Source organism: Thamnophis sirtalis, unplaced genomic scaffold (genome assembly GCF_051295495.1).
Source record: "Thamnophis sirtalis isolate CommonGarterSnake01/CBP01778 unplaced genomic scaffold, rThaSir2_p1.2 scaffold_9, whole genome shotgun sequence".
NCBI classification, from domain to species: Eukaryota; Metazoa; Chordata; class Lepidosauria; order Squamata; family Natricidae; genus Thamnophis; species Thamnophis sirtalis.
The window spans coordinates 29,665,318-29,689,057 of NW_028261389.1; the positions used below are offsets into that span (position 1 = coordinate 29,665,318).

The 23,740-nt window shown below is 36.4% G+C and overlaps 1 protein-coding gene across 4 annotated transcripts in view; it reads right to left on the reverse strand.

The window, feature by feature from the left end:
* TMEM184B (transmembrane protein 184B) overlaps window positions 1–23,740 on the reverse strand; it is a 38,339-nt gene continuing 14,599 nt past the window's right edge. For 3 of the 4 annotated variants that reach the window (XM_087723183.1, XM_014054942.2, XM_087723184.1), the window contains 7 exons: window positions 17,650–17,740; window positions 14,858–14,933; window positions 10,537–10,628; window positions 8,545–8,714; window positions 6,524–6,712; window positions 5,262–5,285; window positions 1–3,825 (listed from right to left, as the gene is read on the reverse strand). In XM_087723183.1, the coding sequence (XP_087579309.1) occupies window positions 3,584–3,825; window positions 5,262–5,285; window positions 6,524–6,712; window positions 8,545–8,714; window positions 10,537–10,628; window positions 14,858–14,933; window positions 17,650–17,740 (884 nt within the window). In that variant the 3' untranslated portion in view covers window positions 1–3,583. The remainder of the gene's footprint in view (window positions 3,826–5,261; window positions 5,286–6,523; window positions 6,713–8,544; window positions 8,715–10,536; window positions 10,629–14,857; window positions 14,934–17,649; window positions 17,741–23,740) is intronic. The other variant, XM_014054943.2, reaches the window with a different exon arrangement.

The following is a 23,740-nucleotide window of genomic DNA, read 5'->3' on the forward strand; positions in this document are numbered from 1 at the left end:
TACAATCTATATTATCTCTATATCTTTATTTGTCATATTTGCTTGTTTCCGCAAAGCAGTATATAACATCACAAATAACAAAAACAGAGGCAACAGCTTGTCTCTGAACTCACGTCAGTTATTACATGGTAGGTACAAAACTAAGTAACTCTGTCTTATTATACAGTTTTTTTCCCCATTTATATACAAATATCTAAACTATATGGAAAAATAGTAAAACAAAACTCGCAGTATGTGGCATGGCCAAAACAAAAAAAACTAGGAGAGATTGAGAGGAAAAGAGCTGATCAAGAAGCAGGCAGTGCCAATATTACATTGATGGGATTCATGTATAAGCACGTGTATTACAATGGTTGGTCTTCCAGGAGGCAATCATTGACCAATAATCTCTTTCATCTCTTTCCTGTATGGATATACAATAAACTCTTCCCATCACACAGCACTGGTGCTTTCATATGGCTCTAAGTTTTTAAAAGTCACACTATTATTGGACCCAGAGTACTTGCTTTGTGGATGTCAAAACTACTTAAAACTGCTTAAAGGTTGCTTCAACGTAATCAGCTTGTACACACAGTATACATATATGTGGTATACATTGATAGAAATAAAAAACAGAGCTCTCCCCAACACTGAAATATCTGCAAGTCAGTCACATTTTTCACCCATTCTATTTAAAAAGGAGGCTACGGATGAAAACTTTTTAACACGTGCAAGTATTAGCAAGGTATACTGAGAGCAACATAGTTAGGAAAATGATTTGGAAGCAAAGTAGCGCTGAAATAAATACCGGTAGAAAGTCTGTGCATGCTTCAAACATTATTTGGAAGTGCATGAGAGGTTCTGCAATTCAATAAAGGAGCCTGACCTTGTTCAGGTTTCTTCAGATGGCTGGAAAAAATGTTGTTGCTTTGTAAGAGTCACCTTCAGTGAGTGTAATTCCTTAAAGCAGTAGCAACACTTTTCCTGGCTTCTACACAAGGTCAAAACTGGAAAAAGGTCCAGCTTCTTTAATGAATAGCAGAAAAATGCTAATTTCAAAGTCTTTTTGAAATATTGAGGTCATACGTCATCCTACTCAATAAAAATTCCCTACTGCTGGCACTAAAAGATAATTGAACTGACCTTACTCCCCAATTGCAGGGAGCTGAACTCCATAATTTATGCAAGAACAGTGTTCAACCTTCCTTTACTAAGAATTACAAACATACTTATGTTACTTTGGCCAAAGTTATGTCATGTATGTATGTATGTATGTATGTATGTATGTATGTATGTATGTATGTATTTCGCATCATAGATCTGGTGCCACTGGTCTGTTATTTTAATTGGATATCAATTATCTACTGACAGTTTGTGGAATTCTGGGTGCCCAGAACCAATGACAGGATTCTAAAAGTTAGCCCATATGAATACATTGTACAAGTCAAATTGAAGCAAGGCAGATGATTGTGTGTTTACGAAACATGTTCCTGTTCTGTCTTCCTTTCTTCATATCTCAAGTTCTCTAACTACTTCAGGCAGAAAATGTGAATGGCGCTTTTGTCCTCCATTATCCAAATTCTCTCCAATATCTTCTGGAAAAAGGGAAGTGCAAACCATAATGATAACAGCCACAACCTCACTTGCTGTCCCAGAAAAAAATAAACAAACTTCAGCAAAGTTCCCAAGTCCACACAAACACATTTTGCCCAAATAAATGCAATTTGGACAAAGGATGCTAATAATTGCTGTAGAAATCTGTCTTTGCTATAATGTGGTGTGTGCGGGGGTCTCAGGTGAGAATATTAAGGCACAGAGAAAAGGAGCAATAGAGTCAACTCCCCCGAGATCTCATATTTAGACTTTCCAGTGAAGGGGTTAAAAAGCACCATATGAAAAAGTGCCAAATAACCACAACATACTGTGGGAGATCCAGCAACTTAGAACAGAATCAGCATTACTGATTTCATAATCTATGCAGGAAACTCAGGAGGGGCCTAATGTTACCCTCCTTTTATGCAGCAATGTGTTAAACAGGCACAGTTACCACAACCACAACAGCAACAAAGACGTGCAATATATTGCAATTAATCTGATTGCCCTTTTCAGCTTTATAATGTGTCTGGCAAAACCAGTGGCAGCAAATTTTACTGCTTGCAAAGGGAGCCTGTGATTCTTAGACAAAAGATACATCATGCCTAATGAGATCAGCATGTTTTAATCTCATGGCTTGTAGAAAATAATGGCAAACCACACAGATATGTTTAGATCTCTTGGCCAGATTGGAACAGAACAAGAGGAAGGGAAGGGAAAATGGAACGTTCTCCATCTTAGGCGAATTCCATCCCACTGCACTTAAAATTAACTATTAACATAGGTAAAATATTTACAGCAGAAAAGAGAAACGGTAACTTGCCATAAATGTTATAGAATTTAAAGTTCAGGAGATGCACGGCTCAAAAACAGACAAAAGGCAAAAGAGATTTCAGTATCACTGCTTGTACAATTGCTCCCCCAGAAGAAAAGACGAATGACAAAAGGCAACAGGATTCTAACAGTGCATAGAATCACAAATTAAATCAATGGAGGGAAGCAATCTTGCACATTTGGATTTGGTATCTAGGAAGATCGGATGAGGTCTAAAGAAAAATAATTCAACATGACCCTCACCTAATATATACACTATATTGCCAAAAGTATTCGCTCACAACTGCTTCTGATTATGTGGATGGTGAGCGAATACTTTTGGCAATATAGTGTATATACAGGATACGGGCTCCTATTTATTGAGCAACTTTCCTGGGAATATGCATCCAGATTTGTATCTTGGGCAGCTTTCCCTGAAATTCTGGATCATTAAGTACTTACAGAGATGTCTTTCTCTAAAGATGGGAGAAATCTTATTTTGCAAAAAATATCTTGCAGATTCTTTTGAAATACTAGGCAACCAGAAATACCCACAAATGCTGTATTTCACTTCTGCATAGGGAAAAAGATCTATGGATTGTTTCAATCTTGTCTTCCCCCATTCACACTTTGGGTCTTTTGCAAAGACTAATTGCATATATCATACTATGGAATATTAATTAAAATAAATCCTGGCCACAATGAAAAACTTAATAGAACAAATTAATTGAGCAATAGCTAAGGATAACAAATAATCAAAATTATGAGGGTGGAGATACCTTTTCATAATAGAGTGCAGAAAGCAAATTTTCTGCTATTCATTTGAAATAATTTAGCAAGTGAAAAAAAATACATAGGGGATCATTTGTCTGAATTTTATAGTATTACCAGCCCTTTGCCTTACAAATAACATAAAAACTATTCAAACATAATGTGTTTTACTCATCTTACATCTCTGTTCTAGGCTACAATTTAGTATTTTTTTAAATTTTTTCTTTATTAAGTGAAATGTGCACTAGTTAAGCTTTTAGAAAAGAAAGTCCATACCACCCGCATTAGCCATAATGGTCCTTGCTTACAATTGGCATCAGAAGGTGCCCAATCCTGACTTGAGCACCATGTAAAAAAGGAATATAACCTGTTTTCTGGTTCAATAAATAAAGGAAAGTTCCAGGCTATGGCATGTTCCACCAACCCCTTAAAACTCATCATCTGAGCTCAAAAGCAGGGTCTTCTCATTATCCCGGACACCAGAGGTGCTATGAGAACGTGAAATGATGTGATTGCCATTCCGCCATGGTGGTCCATGTTCCAGGGTGGACTGCTGTGTGTATTGCTGGTAGGCTGGGGAGAAGTTATGTATAGCATCCTGCACGATGTCGTGGGGGTTCATGGTCTCCTTAAGGCTGCTAGAGATGCTCTTCATTGGGGCACACCGTCCTAAAAAGAAACACCGTATGTGAAAAACAGAAGCTTTTCTCCAGTTATCCCATAAACCTTTTCAAAAGCTACCTACAGTAGTTTCCCCTGGTGCCTATATATTAACAAGGGCAGAAATTAGGCAGGAATTAATTTTGACAACTAAAGAAGTTTTGATACTATCTCAAATTAGGAGTGAACGTACTTTAAGTATACTTTGGGGATTTTTTTTCCAGTTCTTTCATAAAAAATATCGACTCCAACTCTAAATCTTATCTTCGTAAGCTGCTCAGAGTCAATTTACTTAAATGAATAGATAAAGTTGTAAAACTTTATTTATTTAGCATATAATTTGAAGTGAGCGGGTGATTTTTTTGGTTGCTCCTGTTAAAAAAAAAGGGGGGGGGAATCTTTAAGTTGTGAATCACGTAGAAATCTATCAAAAATTAGAAAATCTGTATTTTGCCTACCAGTGGTGTAGATCAGGGTTCACAACCCCAAGGCCATGGACCAACCCTGGTCTGTGATACGCCAGAAATCAGGCCATGCAAATGAGCAAAACCCCATCTGCACCTGTGCGGAAAGTAGGCACCATGCAAAACCTCTTTCTATGGAACCAGTCCCTGGCATCCAAAAAGGTTGGTGACCGCTAGTGTAGGTCACATACTGTTACAGAATAATAATAATAATAATAATAATAATAATAATAATAATAATAATAATAATAATGCCTTTGCTACTTTTATTCACAATATATCGATTATGATTGAACTAAAATATGAAAATAAAAAGATCATCGGGATAATTGACACTATGTCAATTAAAGAAATAAAAGCAGTTATAACCTATAGTATAGATAATTTCCAGAGGTGTGGACATATTATAGCTGGTCCTTGCTTAGCATCCATAATTGAGACCTGCAACTCCATTTATAAGTGAAACAGCAACTGACCGCAATGTATGATTTTACTTCGGTGTTTGCCCTTAATTCCACCGGAAGTACACAAACGGCAAATCACGTGACTGCAGGATGCTGTGATGATCATAAATTGATTGCAAAACTGTTTTTTTTTTAAACCAGCATAAATTTAATGGTCACTAAATGAGGCAGTTAGTAAGCAAGGATTACCTGTAATCTATTGCAGCAAAAGCAATAGAATTTCATATAGTCTTATATACTAATACTTTGCTACTGAAGGCATATTGAGTCATCTTGTGTACCAACCCATCAGAGACGCTGATTTCCAGCTGTAGGATTTTTAAAGTTTTCATTACAGCTGTTCCTATCAGGCAGAACTTTTGTAGTGTTCAGGAAATATGTTTAATGAGGACTTTCACTATTTCCCCAAAGTAGAAATATTTACTGCTCCTAACATGATTAAGGAGAAATAGTGCAGGAAGCTGAAGTGTCTCAACAACGAAGAAACAAACAAGTGCAGAGAGAGCTTGGCACCTACCATATGGACCATATGATGGAACCGCTGCGCCAGATACCAGAGCCCAAAGCAAGGGAAAGAGAAAAGGAGGAGAGAAAAAAAAGAGAGGAAGATATGGGAAACAACAGTCTGAAAAGGCAAGCAATTCTTAGGTTGTATAGCAAGTTGAATTCTTTACTCTCACCCTCCACCCAATTTCACCAAAGGTCTTGACCCACAACTCTTATTCACAGTAAAAAAAAAAAAACCACTATACAATCAATTCTGAACAGCACAATAGAAATACCAATAAAGGAGAATATTTGTTGCTCAGGGTTGAAATGAAAGGGGGGGGATCCTTGGTGCTCTCTGAGCTTTGTTGTTTTGTTGCAGCTGTTTCATTACTCAAACTAGATAACATCATCAATGCTAGTAAGGAGTGGGGTTTGCTCTTAATTTATATTCCAGTGCCTTGCCCTGTCCATGTTGGTCGGAGTGATCTTGGTTATTCTTTGATTGGCTTGATTACTATTAGCTTGTTCGGCAGTTCCTTGATTGGGATACCAATTACCTCTTTGACACCAAGACCAACAATCAAGAAGTAAACAATATTACAATCAAGGAACTGACAAACATGCTAACAGCAAATAGACTAATCAAAGAACAACCAAGACCATTCCCAGCAATGCTCAGCGGACAAGCCACTAGAACATAAACTGAGAGCAAGCCTCACTCCCTACTAGCACTGATGATGTTACCTAGTTTGGGTAATTAGACTGCTGCAAGAAACCAAGCACAGAGAGCCCTTATAATAGAAATAAAAGCACTCACCCCACTTTTAATATTTAAAAAAAGTGAACACAAGACTTGTAATGCTGTCTGTATTTACATCCTTGGAGATATGTTCTAGTGGCAAAATACTACTTGGCTTTCCTGTGCCTTCACTATTTCTACTCTCTTCATTTTAAGACTGTTATTCCAAAATGACTTCTCTGATTTTACACAGATGCACAATTCAACAGGGATGTGCCTTCTAGTCGCCTTTTGCTCAGTTCATAATCTGTGCAGGGGAGTCCTTATAAGTCTAGAAAGACTTATGGCAGAGCTCACAGGACAATGACCTCTAATCCTACATAAAATTGTCTTTCATCTCTACGTAGCTGTGTTCAGACATGAAAATGAGATCTGGTACTAATCTATGTACAAATACGACAGAAGGAAAACGCATTCTACTTTTCAAATGAAGTATTCAGAGAATGAATTAAGTCGGCTTTTTATTGCAAATTCAGTAATGACCTCCATACCTTGCGCATCAAGGTGCTTGTCTGCATAGACCTTGTAAGTGAATGCATGCCGCAGAGCAATAGCTGCAAAGAACATTTCCACGCAGATGATGAAATCCTGATAGCCAGCCGCTACGGTCCCCACAGATACATTGGCTGCGCGGATCTTAGGGATTGCACCACACTTCTCCAAAATGGCCAATAGCATCCCTGAAATGAAAGAAATATTCTGAAGTCTGTTTCCCCCATGTATTCATTTTTATGTTTTTAATGAGGATTGTTAATTTCTGATATTTTAGTACAAGCATTTCTCACTAAGATTATCACTGATTTTGGTTCATGTTTTCATTCATTTTAGTTATATTAAAACTTTTTGCTTAATATATTTTGTTTCATCCTCCCTCCCTCCATGCTGTTTCTTTCATCTTGAAGACACCGAGTAATGGTTTTAAGTTCTAAAAAAACAGATTCACACTAAAAAAACAAAAGATAAGAATGTTTTAACAATGAAGCCAATTATCTAGAAAGTTATCCCATTTGAAGTAGTCAAGAAAACCCTGTGTAGATGATGTAATTTGGATTATTGCGCGAAGCAAAGAGTTGGACTCTAACCCTGGACAACTACCTTGTGTAGATGATGTAATTTGGATTATTGAGCAAAGCTAAGAGTTGGACTCTATGATTTAAATGTCCCTGTGTTTTTATTCTACTACAGTTTATTCCAAATCTCCAAACAGAATATAACAATATAAAATAGAGTGTAAATTATACTTAGTGTTCAACTTTATTTTTAAATTCTGGGTGCAATTAGTAGCAAAAACAAAAATGAAAATAAATTAACTAGTTAACTGTTTGGTGGAAGAGGTGTATTTTTACTTCTGCCTAAACGATGGGAGCCAAATGCAGCTCCTTAGGGCAGTCACTGCATACAATCACCTAAAAGAAAGTTGTAGTTAGCCAGAATTGTGCAAAAGTGCTCCTCACCTCAATTGCAAAATCAGTGATAGTTGGGGGTCACGGAGAACTCCCAAACTGTAAATCTACTCTTTCTGGGGGACTCCAACCCAATCCAGAGATAATTTCAACCCCAGAGTCCAACTTTCTCCTTATCAAGAGCACTTCTGTTTTCCATGTGCTGAATACCAGCTCGTTATTGAGATTTAGTCAGTGTTAAAAGGTAATTATTTCTTCTTTGGAAATAGAACATAGGGAGCAGTTGAGCTGACTAGCATCCTATCCCAAATAGCATAGGAAATAAGACCTAACTCATGCCCTATGTTGTTAAACCATTGTTTCTCTAGAACCACCTTCTATACTTCAGATACAATAAGGATCTGAACCACTGCAAACAACAGTCCATGTCTCATGGCCTCAAAGAGTAAACTTAAAAAAAAAATCAGTTCATATCAGAATCGGTTTAGAATCGGTTTAGACACTGCTGATGATATATCTTTAAAAAGTTTTTAAAAAGACTTCTATGCCTGTTTACACCATCCAGAGTCTGGAATGATGACTAATCAGACTCAGAAAAGTGATTATATAAGACGTGATGTCAAGTTTTCCCTAACCAATCCAGGTTTTCATTTGTTATGTTTTTATGCTAATTTGAACATAAAGCATACATATGGTGACCAGTGATTGATTATGTATATTATGTACTAATCCAGAAGGGATGCTAAATTCAAATGGGGATTTATTGCTCAAACTACAATGAATGAAACTTAAGTATATAGTTCTAAAAATTGCTGCAGGATTGATTTGTTCATTTAGCATCTTCTATTCATAACAATTGGAAATAATCTGATTCTCAAACCACCTGGCACTTGACTGAATGAATTGCCTTAATACACCAGAGAGGAACTAAGTGAAAGGATTAAAGAAGAGGTCTGATTTACAACTGAATTATAAATGAAGTTAACATATAAAAATGGCATCGGAAATAAAAAAAAAATCAAATGTAACATTATTCAATCATAATGACCTAATAAATGTTCCGAATTATTTGTGCTTGCAAGTTGTAAACATGTACATTAGTACCTCACCTTGCCAAAAAGACAGGAAAATAACAGACTTGACCATGAAAAATTTTAGGACAGGACTATAAGGACTGAGAAGTTCACGGGTGGCAAAATAGAAGAGGAAGAGGGCATACAAGGCCAAGCTGACTGAAATATTGTAAATGATTGTCACATAGAGATATCCACTTCTGACACTGGAAAGGAAAAAAAAGAACATGTCAGATGTTTTCAGTATTGTTTATCTTAAGAAAAGTTAGAGTATAGACCAGTGATGGCTAACCTTTTTGTTGTTGCATACCAACAATGCATGCATGCATGTCCACACTCATAATGCAATGCGTGCATGACACCACACCCCGCTCATGTGCGGGCAACCCTCCCCATGCCTCATTTTGGGCCTAGAAAGCATCCCTGCAGCCTCCTGGTACCATAAATGGGGTGCAGGAGTACTCTGCAACCCCCGTTTCCTCCCCCCCACATGCATGCACGTGCATCTCCTGTGTGTGCCCCACCCCCACGGATGCGCAGCAGAGTCCCATAAATCAGCTGGCCGGCATGAGGCAGGCGTGCATGTGCAATTAAGCTGAGCTGGGGAAACAGCCCACTTGCCCGCAGAGCCCTCCATGTGCCACCTGTGGCACACTTGCCATAGGTTCTCCATCACGGGTATAGACTTTCTCTTAGCCAAATATATCCGCCAGTCACTAAACAATGAACCATTGCAAAGAGGCATACACAGATTAATTATTTCAATAATATTATAGCAATCCCAATTAAAAATATCTTGAATTGTCCTAAAAAGAGTAAATAGTGATGTTTTATTGAACAGTGAAAATGAAAATTAGGGAAGTGGACTTATGAATGAATCTGCATTCATACACTATGAATACTACACTATATTCAAAGAGTACAATCAAAGAGATTGTATTACGGCAGCTACATTTAAGTCAATGACTGCTGGCTTATGCCAAAAGGCTCCTTTTTTTTGGTCCCACTCATTTGTTACACTTATATGAACTTGGTGAGTCCGTCATGCCTTAGGATTTGGATGACACGAGGGTGTTAATAATGCTTAACTGTTATTTCTCCCTGATGCCAGAATCAGGTAGAACTGTGCAGATGCTGGGACAGTGTCTGGAGACAACAAGAAGTCTACAGAGTTATCACAGAAAGGACAGTTTTTGTTTGTTGGAAGAAATATGATTTAGGAATTACATTATACTGGTTTTAAAGAAATAATATTTATAGGCAACATATATCCAATCCAAAATCAAGATGTTGGTAATAATGCTCAAATCTGTAATGCTATGAAGCTTTGGCAGATTCTGTATGCATCTGACGTATTAAGCTCTGCTAAGTGGTCTTGCTCTGTATAGCATCATTGGGTACAGTACAACATGTGAAGTTTTTGACTGTGGCATCTTAATTATGGAATGTAATTCACCTTTCCAGAAATTAAGTCACTGCCAACACTTCTTTTGTCCTGAAATCAAATGAAGATAATATGATACTCGTCTAAGTTTTGAATTTAAGATCCGCTCCATTTATATTCTGATTTATTGTCTTTTATTTGTTTTATTCTGTCTTTATTCTAAAGCACTATATTCGCATAAATATAAATATATACCATACATAATATAGGGCCTGGAAGTATCTGAAGAAATACTAATTACAGGTGAAAAAACTTGCATAGAATCAATATACTGTTTCCCCCCCACCCCATCTTGTGCCCATCCAGTCTCCAATAATATAAAATATAATGCCAAAATAATTATTTGGCTCTGATCTTTCAACTCTACATCTAATACTATTATTATTATGCTACTCTCTCTTATGCTCATAGTCTTCTTTTGTTCTTCCAGTTCTTACGGCAAGAATTCATTTTTACTAAAACTAGTTCCCATTCAAAGCTTTGTTTTGGTGGTCAGTGATTGAAATAAAGACTTGACTTGTTTCCACATGTCAGGTATGTGTTATTTAACAAAGAATGTCTTTACAATCAAACTATTTACTTACTCAAAGTCTCCATCCTTGTACTTTCCAAATGCCTGAAGAACAACTGTAATAATTGCCATGAGGGGCTTCACCACACAGAATTGTAGTGTGGCCTGGAAGAAAGGAAAACAGAAAGGCAAACAAAATGAAGATAAGAAATATACAGGTGTAGACTTCCTTAATCTTTTACTTTATGTGTTAATTCCCAATATTGCTGTCTTTCTGCTTACAATGAAACATGGGAGGAGGGAGGGGTATGATTGGAATGTGTGGGAAGCTGGGAGGGAGAGAGAGGAATTTAAGTTAGCCATTTGCAGCTTGACAAAATTGTACAACCCCAAGGTTGTGAGCTGAAGACTTTCGAAAGGTGCAGACTGTTCTCCCAAAATAAAATGCTTGACATGGATTGGTGGACAATGAACACCGGGCAGCCGGGAAATCATAATACTGCACTTCGCATCAAAACTTAGAACTGGCTTTTCTTCTCCCGTGCCTGTATGGATCTATCAGTAAAGTTTTAATCTTAATAATAAAAATGTCCCAGGAGTTTCTTTTGCTGTGCATGCCAGCGGGATGGGTGACAATTGCCCACCAGCAGGATTGGGAATTCTGAAACTGTTGTCCCAGTGCATCTCAACGGCGCAAAAGTAGGTTCTTTAAACTGCTCTGATCACCTACTTTCTTTCATTTTTCTGTTTAAGCAGATGGTTTGAATACTAATTAACTGTACTTAAGGTAAAATATGTCTGATGTGACTTCTCTGAATTAAATTCTAGAAGAGACAATCAGACTTTGCTTCATGCTTGATTCCCAAAGAGGAAAAGGTGGGAAAAAAGTCTATCTTGGAGGAGCAGAACTATAGGCTATAAGGCAGTTTAAGAAATGTGTGAGAAACCATTTCTGTAGCACATATCCATGTAAATTATTCAAAGCTGAGTTCAATTCAAAAGAAAATTTTGTGAATAAAGTACACAAAAAACTTCCTTCAATTCAAAGAACCCTTGACTATACAAAAAATGATACTTCACAGCAATCAAGAGTCTGAAATCATTCTTTTACAAACATTAATTAATATAAATTAATGCAAATATTAATACAAATGCAATTAATTCAGTACTTAAAATAGCAGGCTAAAATTCGAAAATACATCAAGAAAAAAACCCTGTCAGATTCATATATAACTTTGTACTCCTGTCCTGTTTATTGTCAGATGCATAAACCTAGCAATAGGCAGGATCATGTACTATATAGATTTTATTGGATTTCTTGTATACAAGCTTCTTTTGTTACAGACTTTTTAAATTACTTCTGTTTAATTTTTTAAACTGTTCATAATCATTATTGCCAAGAATGTTCTAGCCCTTATTTATTAATTAAATTTGTTTGCCACAGCTTATGAAGTATAAAGCAGTGGTTCTATTTATTGTTGGAAGGCAGGGAACAATACTAGCTAAAAGTGGCCTAAGTAACTGCCTAAATAGCAGTTTAGAAATGTTCTAGCTATGTGATATGCTATCTTAGACTAGGGTACTAGATCTTTGGGAAGCCGTGAAATGATTCAAATATAGGAAATGTTAACTACATGTCTTGGATGCAGCTGAATGTAAACTAGGCCTAACAATCACAGAAGAATCCAAGGATGAGTAGGACTACCATATCAACAGACAACCTCTAGATAGTATCTCCGAGATATAGAAAAGTTTACTTATTTGTTGCCATTTTGTGTCATCCTGATGTTTTACAGCCTAGATAGAATGGCCCTAGCGAAACCATAAGATAATTTCAAAGGAAGTAAGCTGCCTATTCAGTCAGACAGAAAAGGAAGTCAAAGAAAAGGAAAAGTTTGTTTTTGATAATTCTTGAGTGATGATCATAAGACTTGAAGAGATTAAAATTGAAGCACAATCCAAACAGTGAGTCATAACCAACTTGTGAACTGGAAAATGTCAAGCTAATTGTTAAACTAAACATTTGAGCTTCTTCTTCTTCAGTCTGGGTGCTGTTTAATCATTTTCCTGTAGCCCAATCCCACAAGTGTTTATTTTTAAACACTTCCTTGTAAAAAAAAGTATTAAGACATAGTGGAAGAACAAGTGGGACCAAATGACCTACACAACTACACAGTCATCAGGCAGATGTCTGACAAAGAGACAAATCAAAGCCTATGATGGCTCTTTGGAATCTCTTCACCTATCACTTTCTGAGACCTAAGAATGCCATTTTTGCCCTAGGCAAGCAGAATGCCAGGAAAAAGCACATAAAAGCTCCTTGTTCCTAGAAATGAATGGATTGATGATCCAGTCAAACCTGTAGTTTCAACAGTTGTTTTCAAAGAAACCCTTTGTTATTCATATAAGCCATGCACATACATTTCTTCATGCCAATCTTTTGTAAACAAATATTAAAGGATCACAACCTTATGACCTGTCTTCTTAAGCATATAGTATTCAGCATACATAAACATTAAACATATCATTTTAGTATTCACAAATTACTACTTAAACTATTAAATTCTTCAGCAATTTGTCAGTAGTAGCTAGATGTGGAAGAAGAACGAATTCAAAATAATTACAGCAGTAAAAGCAATAAGTCACACTAAAAGTTATGCATGGTTAAATCATGTTTCTATGTTCCCATGAAATGGATATGACTGCCAATATCAATTGGTTAAAACGAACAATTACTTCAGAACAACCATCCTGATATTCAGTTATCTTACTATTCCTGCTCAAGTATCCTTATTTTTTCAGTGAAATAGCAAGTCAGTTTCTTCCATTACTGGAAGCTTCCGGAAGAGGTAGAGCTAACTGAAGATGTTTCTGAAAAAATGAAGCCAACAATTGCAGAAAAGACCAAAGGAGTGGTGAATACACCTGTTCATTGAAAACTTTCTAGAGACAACAGGATGTCACCATATATGCTTTGACCCATGCAGAGATTTCAGGATGATATTTTTGTATGAATTTTTGTGTCAGGAGATAATGGGATTATCCATCTTGCTCACAAGTGCAGCAGAGACTTTCAAAGGACACAAAGTTTGCAAACTTCATTTTCTAATCACCCCTAAAATCACTCATTAACCACTTTTAAGTTATTTGTGACATGTGAGTGTATGAAAATGAAAATAAAAAATTTGTGAGAGATAGAATGACAAGTTTGAAAATGTCAGGTGAGTCTATGTTTAATCTTGAATGAAAGAAATCTTTAATTATAGAGTCTGAAATTAAAAAGTCTGAAATAAACAACAAAAAGCTAAATTTATATCTTAGAGAGATATAAATGGACCGGAGGTCCAGAAAAAAATGGAACATTGAAACTTTTACAAAAATCATTTTGGAAATAATTATAAAGTACAAGCTGTTGCTCATGAGAAATAGATCCTGTTTTGATTTGTATAAGATATAGGCACAAATAAACAATTTCATGATTTCAAAAACAGGAAGAGTCAAAAACTAGAAGAGTCTAAAGATTTTAGGCAGAGAAAAGCTATATAGGCCTGAAAAATGATTATGACAATAAAAGTACTAAAGAGATTTCTAAAGAATGAAATCAGAAAATAACCGCTGCTGTATCAATAATGTCAATCATGATGTCTCTTCTATGGATGGATTAGGTCCAAAAATATTATTGAAGAAATGTGTCTGTCGAAACAAGACATGGATTTATAACTGACAGGCAAAGAGAATGATTCCGAAAAGGATGTTTCACAGAATCTACAAAGGAAACTAAAAAATTCTGTGCAATGGGACAAATAAAAAATGAAAAGGAATCAAATCCTACAACAAAGTTTGAATGAACTAAAGATTAAGACTGCTAAAAGCAAAAGGAAGGAACAGAATGTCACTTTACTGAACATAAAATAAGATATGCTGTTACTTCTGGCTACTTTTTTGGACTTTCTACTGACACCAATAATGAAGGTGATAAACATTTTTAACTAGAGAGAGAACTGAAGTGACAGGTCACATCAGCGCAGCTAGTGAAATTTCAATTTATAGTTTCCTGTTCCTTAATTTGCACTTCATTGACACAAACTCCTGGCTTAAATGGGAACTAAATAATGTTGGGTTTTTTTCTAGTTCTAATTTTTAAAGTTTTCACAAATGGAGGACTAATTCCCATAGCTACTTGTATGATTTGAAATTAAAATACTATATGAGAGAACAAGGAACGAATTTCCTGGATAAATCCACTCATATTAATCAACACTGAAATCAAACCTCTATCAATGAGATAAATCTTAAAGCATCTCCAGAGATCCCCCTTGAAATTTGCCATGGAGGGGAGGGGGGAACACTGTGAATAGTACTCAGTTTTTCAGTTTGATACTGTTAATCCATACCTGTTTACAAAATCTCAGAAAACCAATCGAGTATGTCTTTCCCCATAAGCAACAAGTCCCATACATGCAGCTGGACCTAAAAGCAACAGGACAGTAGGTCAAATTAGAACAAAATAAAATTGTATGTGGAACTGGCTTAATAAAATTAATATATGTTTATGTATATAACAAGGGAATTACAATGTGGTATCCAATGTTCCCTCTAATTTTTTTTCAGTGTGAGCGGAAAAGTATAGTGTTTGAGCGGCACATTTTCATGCCTGAGCACCTGAATTTTTTTCACAGATGTCACCTAAGACAACAACAAAATCAGTGTTATTTGAAACTCAAAGTTATGTTTATTCAAAGTACCCGCTTAATTAAAAGTGTTATATAATATCAGTATCACTTAACAACGGTCCTGCTTAGCAACCAAAATGTTGGCTCAGAAACTCTGGCATTGAAGCACGCAAGTCTTAAAGCTGTCAAGTTACAAGACCCTTGCACCCCTAACCCTTTAGGGAAAAAAACCCCAGGGGTCTTCAAACCTGACAGCTTTAAGCCTTGTGGACTTCAACTCCCAGAATTTCTCCTCCAGTCATGTTGCAGCAACGTCATCTGCGTGGATCTGCTCCATCTTCGGTATTTTTCACAGGAGGCAGGGCTGCTGCTGAAGATGCCAACGAGCCCCCACCGCCACTAGAATATGCATTTGTTTAGCATGACATAGAATAGTCTTTCAACCAGAAGTATGGAATAAAAGAGAGACTGATAAATATTTAAAAAAATAAAACCAAAAAGCAGCTATTTATTTGAGTTCTAGATAAACATTTAGTTCAGATTTAATAGTGTTTCAGAGATGTGGCTGTCAGCTATTTGTGTATGTATGTTATTATTATGGAAGGTTAGATGAGATTTCACCAACATTATTCACCCCTGATTAATGCATTCATTCTAATAATCGAGTCTGACTCTGAATTACAAATCTATGTCTGAAGAATCTGGGTTAAGTTTTGGATTGGAAATTTGGGGAACATGAAAGTTTATGCATAATTTTTGTAATTTTTTCATTGGGTCTTAATAATGATTTTATTCATTTGGGATTTTTTTCACAGGCTTAACACAGCTCTAATTTTGTCATTAGGAGCAATGTAACATTGGCCACTAATGTATTGTATACAGGTTGCCTTAGAAGGTAATATCTTTTGTATAGTAGGAACTTAAGATAGGCAGACTTCATACAGATAAACAATTGAGAAATATTGTTCTTTTTAAAAAGCAGTGTTAATTGCTGCACCTTTCTCATATTAAGTATATTAGCTCAAGTTCATGTAAGGAAAAACTTTCAGTCTTAAAGGTTTGGTGAGGAGAAATCCAAAAATTCTTTTAAAGAATTTAAATTAAATTTGAGGCTACCTCTGCTTTCGCTCTCCCTCCCTCAGTTGTGCAGCAGCGGCAGCTCTCAGCCTACGGCGGCAGCGCCACACAGGCTGTGGAAGGAGGAGGAGGAGGAGGAGGAGGAGGGAACCAAAGAGAGGCTTTTACCGGGTCTGCGCCCCACAGCCAGGACCGTCCTTGCACCTCAAGCCGCGTTTCTTCCTGCAAAGCCCTTCAGGCAACCTGAGAGTTCCGCTTGACGCCAGAAGGGCTTTGCAGGAAGAAACGCAGCTTGAGGCGCAAGGACGGTCCTGGCTGTGGGGCGCAGACTCGGCAAAAGCCTCTCTTTGGTTCCCTCCTCCTCTCGCTCCTTCCGCAGCCTGCGTGACGCTGCCGCCGTAGGCTGAGAGCTGCCGCTGAAACAAGTTTGGGGAGGTCCTTTGCGGGCGGCCAGTTCTAGCCACCCGCAAAGGACTTCCCCACGTTTGCTTTGAAAGAAACCTCTGCGCGGCAGTTAGAAACCTCTGCGCGGGGGTTTCTTGCCATGTGCGCGGCCGCGCAGCCGCGCACCTTAGAGGGAACAGTGGTGGTATCTCTTTTAAGTAAAATCCGTCAAAGAAGCAAATAAACAAAATAGGCACACAAACATTTCTTTCACCATGCTTTTCGTGCCAAATTAAATCTGCTCCTTTTACTGCTCTAAGACAAAACTTTTACTTATTTCAATAGAGCTACACTACATTATTTGTATTTCTAGAGTATTACAAATTCCACAAATTCTCAGTGTGGAACCTGTTAATTTCAATGTTAATTTGAAATAGGAACAGAATAGAAATGGCATTAGACAATGTGAATGATTAAAATTAAATTCTAGCTGGATTAAGAACAAAAAGGCTACTAATATTACAATTCAATCCAATTAATCAATCAGCTGAAGGCAGATATTGATAAGGTGAACACATTTTGTTCGGCTACTTTTATTACTAGTTTCTTTTTGTTTTGGATTCCTTACATCTTTTATACTTTTTATATATCACAAGAGTTGCAATTAGGTGTCTTATAAATATAAATTATCATCTCCTTGTTGAGTGCTCGTTGTAGAAGAGATAGAACAAATGCTACAATTAATATCTACCTAGTCTTTCCCCCACCAAATAGAGAATGATTATATTGCAAAGTATCTGAAAGAACTGCTTACAAAAATATGGGAATACAAATGAAGCATCTCTCTTCAAATCATTAAAGCAACTGCATCCTTTGCAAGAGTTAAAACAATTTTCGGTTGTAGAAACCTTGAAAAAGGCAAAACTCCTGAACCATTCAAAGTGACTGCTTCCTTAACAATCCATATGGCACAAAGCACCTCTTTCAAATCTCCTGCAGTCCTAAAACATATAAAATATGCATATGTATATATTTAGATACCAGATACTCACTCTATAGGCTTTCCTCTTATCTCAGACATGATGGAACTCTCTCCACCTAGGTACTCATAGCAGAGGCTAAGAAAGTTATAGATGACAAAAGCTGCAAAAAAGAAATAAGAAAGGGAGGGAGGGAGGGAGGAAGGAAGGGAAGGAAGGAAGAAAAAAGAAAAACACATATTAAGCTAGTAAAATACCACTCAGTATAAGCAAAAATGTCACTGTAAGAAGAGGTCACTATAAGAATGAGTGTTTGAAAAATGCCCTTTATGATTTTTGTACGTGCTTGTGATTTTTTAAAATTGCTGTTTCAGTAATGGGATGTGCTCTTTTAAATGGCTCATTAAAAAAAAACAAGTTGGAGATATGATGGATGTTGCTAAACACTATAATACGGAAAAACCATTATTGGCAGCTACAGCAAATAAATAGCTCAAGACAAAATGATTTGCTTGTTGCCAGGGCTAGCAGAATAAACAGAAATGGTGGGGGGAAAGCAATAAGGAAACCTATATAGCATTTCATAATACACCCATTCATGTATGTAATGATCATTAAATGAAATTAGAAGACAATCAATTAATGCTTCCACTAGATAAAATTTATCTCAAAATTCTGAGCTTTGATTTGTTCTTTTAGAAAGTGCTGTGCAACTGAAAGAAAACCTGCAGCATTTAATAAGTAACATGTTCAGATGTCTTGTTCAGTGCAATGTAAACATATTTTTAGAATCATAGTGCTCCCTAGTGTTTGTGACATTGTTAGTATGTTCAATGAAGAAGTGACTTAACAAGGTTTCTTATCCAAATACTAGTCAGCTATTACATGGGTAAACTTGTTCATAAAAAAATAATAAAAAAATCTGCCCTTTAGAATAAAATAGTGTATTTTAGCCCGATTATAACATTTCAAAGAACATAGGTTAACCCAGCTTTTAAAAGGTTTTATAAAGAGAACAGTACAAGTTTCTGCTCACCTAAAATAATAGTAGTTTCCCAGCACTCATAATATAATTTGGTGAGTTCCTAATTCAAATTTCTCTCTCATCCAAAGGGAATAGTTGCCAGAATCTACCCATTATAACACCTTACATGTCTATTTTCAAAAATTATTGAGAATACATACATGAGGCCTTTCAGCACCTGAAATGTCACATACTGCTATCAACAGGAGAATTAGCTTTAGTCTTAGTTAACTGAATAAACTGTTATGGAATCACAAATTTCTAAGAACATATCTTCTCAAATAATCCATAACAAAGAGAGTTATTTAAGCTATGGTATATTTTCCCAGTTATTTGTGGCCAATTTACTGTTTTGCTAGTGGATTGTTGCTGGATGTTTCAACTATCATATGATATACTGAATTGCAAATATGAGCATCTTAATTTTTTTATCCTGTAATTATGTTGTAAGATATCACTATGATTTCGTTCCATAGTGTTTACATGCAACTGAGATGACATGCGCAGGATGATGGCTCTTATATACTTCCTTCTTTGAAAAGAATAAATAGTAAGAATGACATGAAGGAAGGTAGGAATGAAGGCCTTCTTGGGTGACTAACAGAGGAAAAATAAATGACATTGCTATAGGTGTGTACTATAAGACACCCAACCAAGCAGAGGAAATAGATGAATTCTTTGTTAATCAGTTAGCCCAGGTGTGCAGGAAACACCACTGTAGTAATGAGATTTTAACTATCTTTACATCAATTGAGAAACAAATTCTGCAATGAGTAGATTAAACAGATTTCTTATGTGCCTAGCTAACAACTGTGTCACCTGAAAGGTAGAGGTGGAAACTAGAAGGTCCGCTATACTAAACTTAATCCTAACTAATAGGGATGGAATGATTGAAGGATTGGAAGTTGTAGGAAATTTGGGGGAGAGTGAATGTAGGAGATGACCAGGCTGAGCCTGAGGGAGGGGTCAAATGCATCCTTAATCACTCCCCTTTGTGACCATAAGAGATCTAACTCCAGCCTAGCTTGAATTCCATTAACTTTTATCTACCTCCAACTTGCTTTGACCTTAATTCAATAGAATAGAATAGAATTCTTTATTGGCCAAATGTGATTGGACACACAAGGAATTTGTCTTTGGTGCATATTTGGACATATAAGGAATTTGTTTTTCATGCATATTCATATTCTTATAGAGAGCTTCAGCATACAATAAAACTATGTTTTCATTTGATCTCCCTGGATTCCTGATATCCTGCATTTGACAGTGACCAGGTTATACTAAGATTTGCCACAATGTAGGCACAGGTGACTGAACAAAGTCAGACTAGTGTTTTAGACATTAAGAGAGGTGACTTCAACAAACAGAGAGAGATGAGAAAGGATTCCATGGATGGAAATCTTAGAAGAAAAAACAGTTCAGGATGCATGGGAAACTCTGAAAAACAAAAATACTCCAAGGCCCAAAAGAAAAACAAAAGACACCAGATGAGACCAGCATCGTTGCTCAAAGAGCTCTCTGACAAACTGAGGCACAAGAAGGACAAGTATAAAAAGGGGAAAGAGGGACACATAACTAAAACAAAATTAACAGCTCAAATCTGTAAGGATGGAGTCAGGAGGGCTGAGGCTCTGAATGAACTAAATCTTGCAAAATAAAATGCCAAAAAAATAGCAAAAATAGTTTACTTCAATATAAGAAGAAAAGTCAAGAAAATGATCAGTCCACTAATGGGAGGAGATGGTAAGAAGGTGACCAATGAATCAACATAATTCCTTCTTTTCATCTATCTTTACGCAGAAGGGGAAAATAGTCCAACATCTTCAACTTAAACTGCTTACAGAGGGCTGTAAAGCACTATAAAGCGGTATATAAGTCTAAGTGCTATTGCTCTTATCAATAGTAGCATAGTGGGAGACAGAACAGGGATGCAGGTCAAAGTAGGTAAGAAATCATGCTGTCCAGGAAGTCTTTATCCTCCTAGAAAGTAGACATTATTTACAATTTTATATTTATTTATTTGTTTGTTTGTTTATAAATAACAAACAATATAAAAGCAGGAGTCTATCATAAGATGTTTTCAACAGGATACAACAATCTTATGTCCATTTTACCCAGAAAGGAATTAACTTCCAAGAAGATATATATAAGATTGCGTGGAAATGTCTGCAAATAGCTTGGCCACAATATTTTTATTATCAAATATGCTTATTATTTACAAATTCTAGAACTAATGTTTCTCATCAGATCACTATCATCAGGCCATGTTAAGAAAATTAAGAAACAAACAAAAAAGTGATGTGGGGAAGATGGAAGGAAGAACTGAATACATTTGGCTTGCATATATATTTTAACACTTAAAAAACATTTAATATTAAGTACTGAATGTGTTCATTTACTTTTGTATAAAGGCAGTCTTTCCCTAGCAAAAAACAAAAACAAAACCACCTCCCTTAAAATGAAGGCATTCTTCTCCTTGTCTGCTCTTGCTTTTTCTAGAAATAGTTCTGAACAGTTCATGAGCAGAAAATACAGAAAGGGAGGGGAAATAAAACACCATTAACACACAGAATATTGAACTGGACAAAGTGGCAAATTTTAGAATATGAACTGACCCTCCAAGCAGATGTTATGATGTTTGCAATCTCCCTAAGCGAAGCAAAGGGAATAATGGCTGTTGCTAGGAGATGAGATCTACAGAACAACAGGCTTCTTCCTATGACTTTGTATTTAGATATAAACAGTAGTGGGTAGGAATGGGGACACTCAACCAAACAAAAATAATTTCTGACTGTGCAATTGCTTGATTTATATCCTGCCTTTTTGCAGGAGGCTTAGGACAGCTTACAAAAAACCCCTGTATTCATTTTATTTGAATAACATAACTCAGTGAAGTAGGTTGGACAGAGAATATGTCACTGGCTCAACGTTACTGAGGAGTGTATATTTCTGCCGTTGGGTATCATATTCCAATGAATTGTTACAACTATGAAGGATTCCACATTTCTCTAAAAGAAAGAATTTGGGATCCATCATAGTCTCTTGTGAAAGGAAAATAGTCTTATTTCATCCCAAGTGGTCCAAGCAAAAAAGCACACCCGCAAATCCCAAAATAAAGGAATATGGCATAATGACAGAAAGGAGAAAACTATACTAGAGAGGCGGACTCTGAAGGCTCAAGCCACCACACTTCAGGAGTTCAGATGAATGAATTGGCTTCAAGTGCTGGAGGATTAGAGCAGGGCTTCAAACACACATTATCTTTAACAGTCAGCAGATTTCAAGGGAGAATGTGTTATGGTGGTGTTCTCAGACCTTCACCGCAGTCAGTGTGTAGATATCTTGCTCAGAAAACAAAAGTAAAAGCAATCATTCTCACAGAGCTCTTTCCTACAGTCATGTATTTCTGTACATTTCAGTCCTTTGATATCTGATTGTATTCTGCTTGGGTCTCTCTTGGAGCTAGAGGATATGCTAGAGAATCTGCACTAGTGCTGTGAGAAACAAACCTCAAACTTGGGGATTGGTTCTTTGCAAGTCCTTATGTTTGGGCTAGGTCTGTGGATATCTTGATTTAGCCACCTCCTAGTCATCCTCTTACTCTTAGGATGAGTCACCTAAGGAGGGCATGACATCAATTCCCTTAAAGAGCTTGTCTCAGAACAAAAAAGATGTCATGCCAAAATGCTTTTAAGATAATCATGTTCTGGAAATGAGAATATCTATTCTCTTGAATTGTGTGTTCAAATGAACCATAGCATTTTTTTAAAAAAGAGGAGTGACATTTTTTCTGCTTGAATTGTTATCATTGTATTCTGATAATGGATACAAATGCATTAATTTTAGATTGAATGTTTTCTGTGTCAATTTCTTGCTACACAGGATAAAGAAAAGCCCAACAGGATTCTTGGCCTAAAACTAATCAATAAAGAAGAGCTAGTTAAGAAAACCTGAGTTAAGTACACTCAAGGGAAAGTCACCATGGAATGATTTTGACTTTAGGAGAAACTAAAACTGACCACCATCTAACATGTATCTTGGTTTTCCAAAAAGTGAATTTTATTTAATTCTGAGAAATAATAACTAGGACCCTATGATAGGAGAAGCTGGTAGGAAAAGGGGTCCTACAATGTCAATGTTTCTAAATAAAGCGCCATTAAAAACACAATTATAAATAATTTGAATAACAGAGGAGAACATAAAGAAGCTGGAGTAGCTGTACAAAAAGCTTGCAGCAGACTTGAAAGCAAGAAACGATACACAAGAAACTGAAAAGAGGATGACATTCAGAGGCGGTATTCAGCTGTTGTATCCAGTTTGGGCAAACCGGTAGCGGCTGCGGAATGCTCCATCCACCCGCCCCAGAGTAATGCCCGACCATCTGCGCATGCACATTTGTGAACCGTAAGTTAATCCCACCACTGATGACATTTGTGTGGTCATAAAGGAAGATGGGAAGCCTGGAATTATAGAGCAGGAAAGAGAAAGCTCATAATGAGCTCAGCTTAGCAAAGGAGGCAGTGAATATAAAAAAGGTGAACATTTTTAGATATGTTAAAAATAAAAGAAAAATGAATGAGTATATTAATTGCTCAATGATGGTGAAAAAAAGTTTAAGAAACAGAAAATGTAGAGCTTTTGGTTGCTACTTAATTCAAACAAATCATACATGATCTAGTATGATATTACAATAGAGAGAAAAGGCAGGCCTGATGCTTGAGTTAATACAAACATAGTCAGGAAATGTTTGTTTATTTTCAGTTACTTTAAATTTCCAGATGCTGGTGATTGGTTTCCTGAAATACTGAAAAAATGTGCTGATGTCCTGGTTCCACGTTTTCTAAAGTGTTGTTTTTGTACCAATACTAAACTTAGAAAAAAAATTCCATCCTTAAATGTATATAAATAACTGCAATTTTTCTCTTTTGACTAAAGCAGGGGTCCCCAAACTTGGCAACTTTAAGACTTGCTGGAGAATTCAACTTTAAACTCGCTGGAGAATTCTGGGAGTTGAAGTCCACAAGTTGCCAAATTAGAAGACCTCTAGACTAAAGTGTTGGCAATAGGGTGACCTTCTACTTTAAAAAATGTATTTTAAGGCAAAAGTTTGTTTACAATCTTGCACATGCAGAAAGTAAC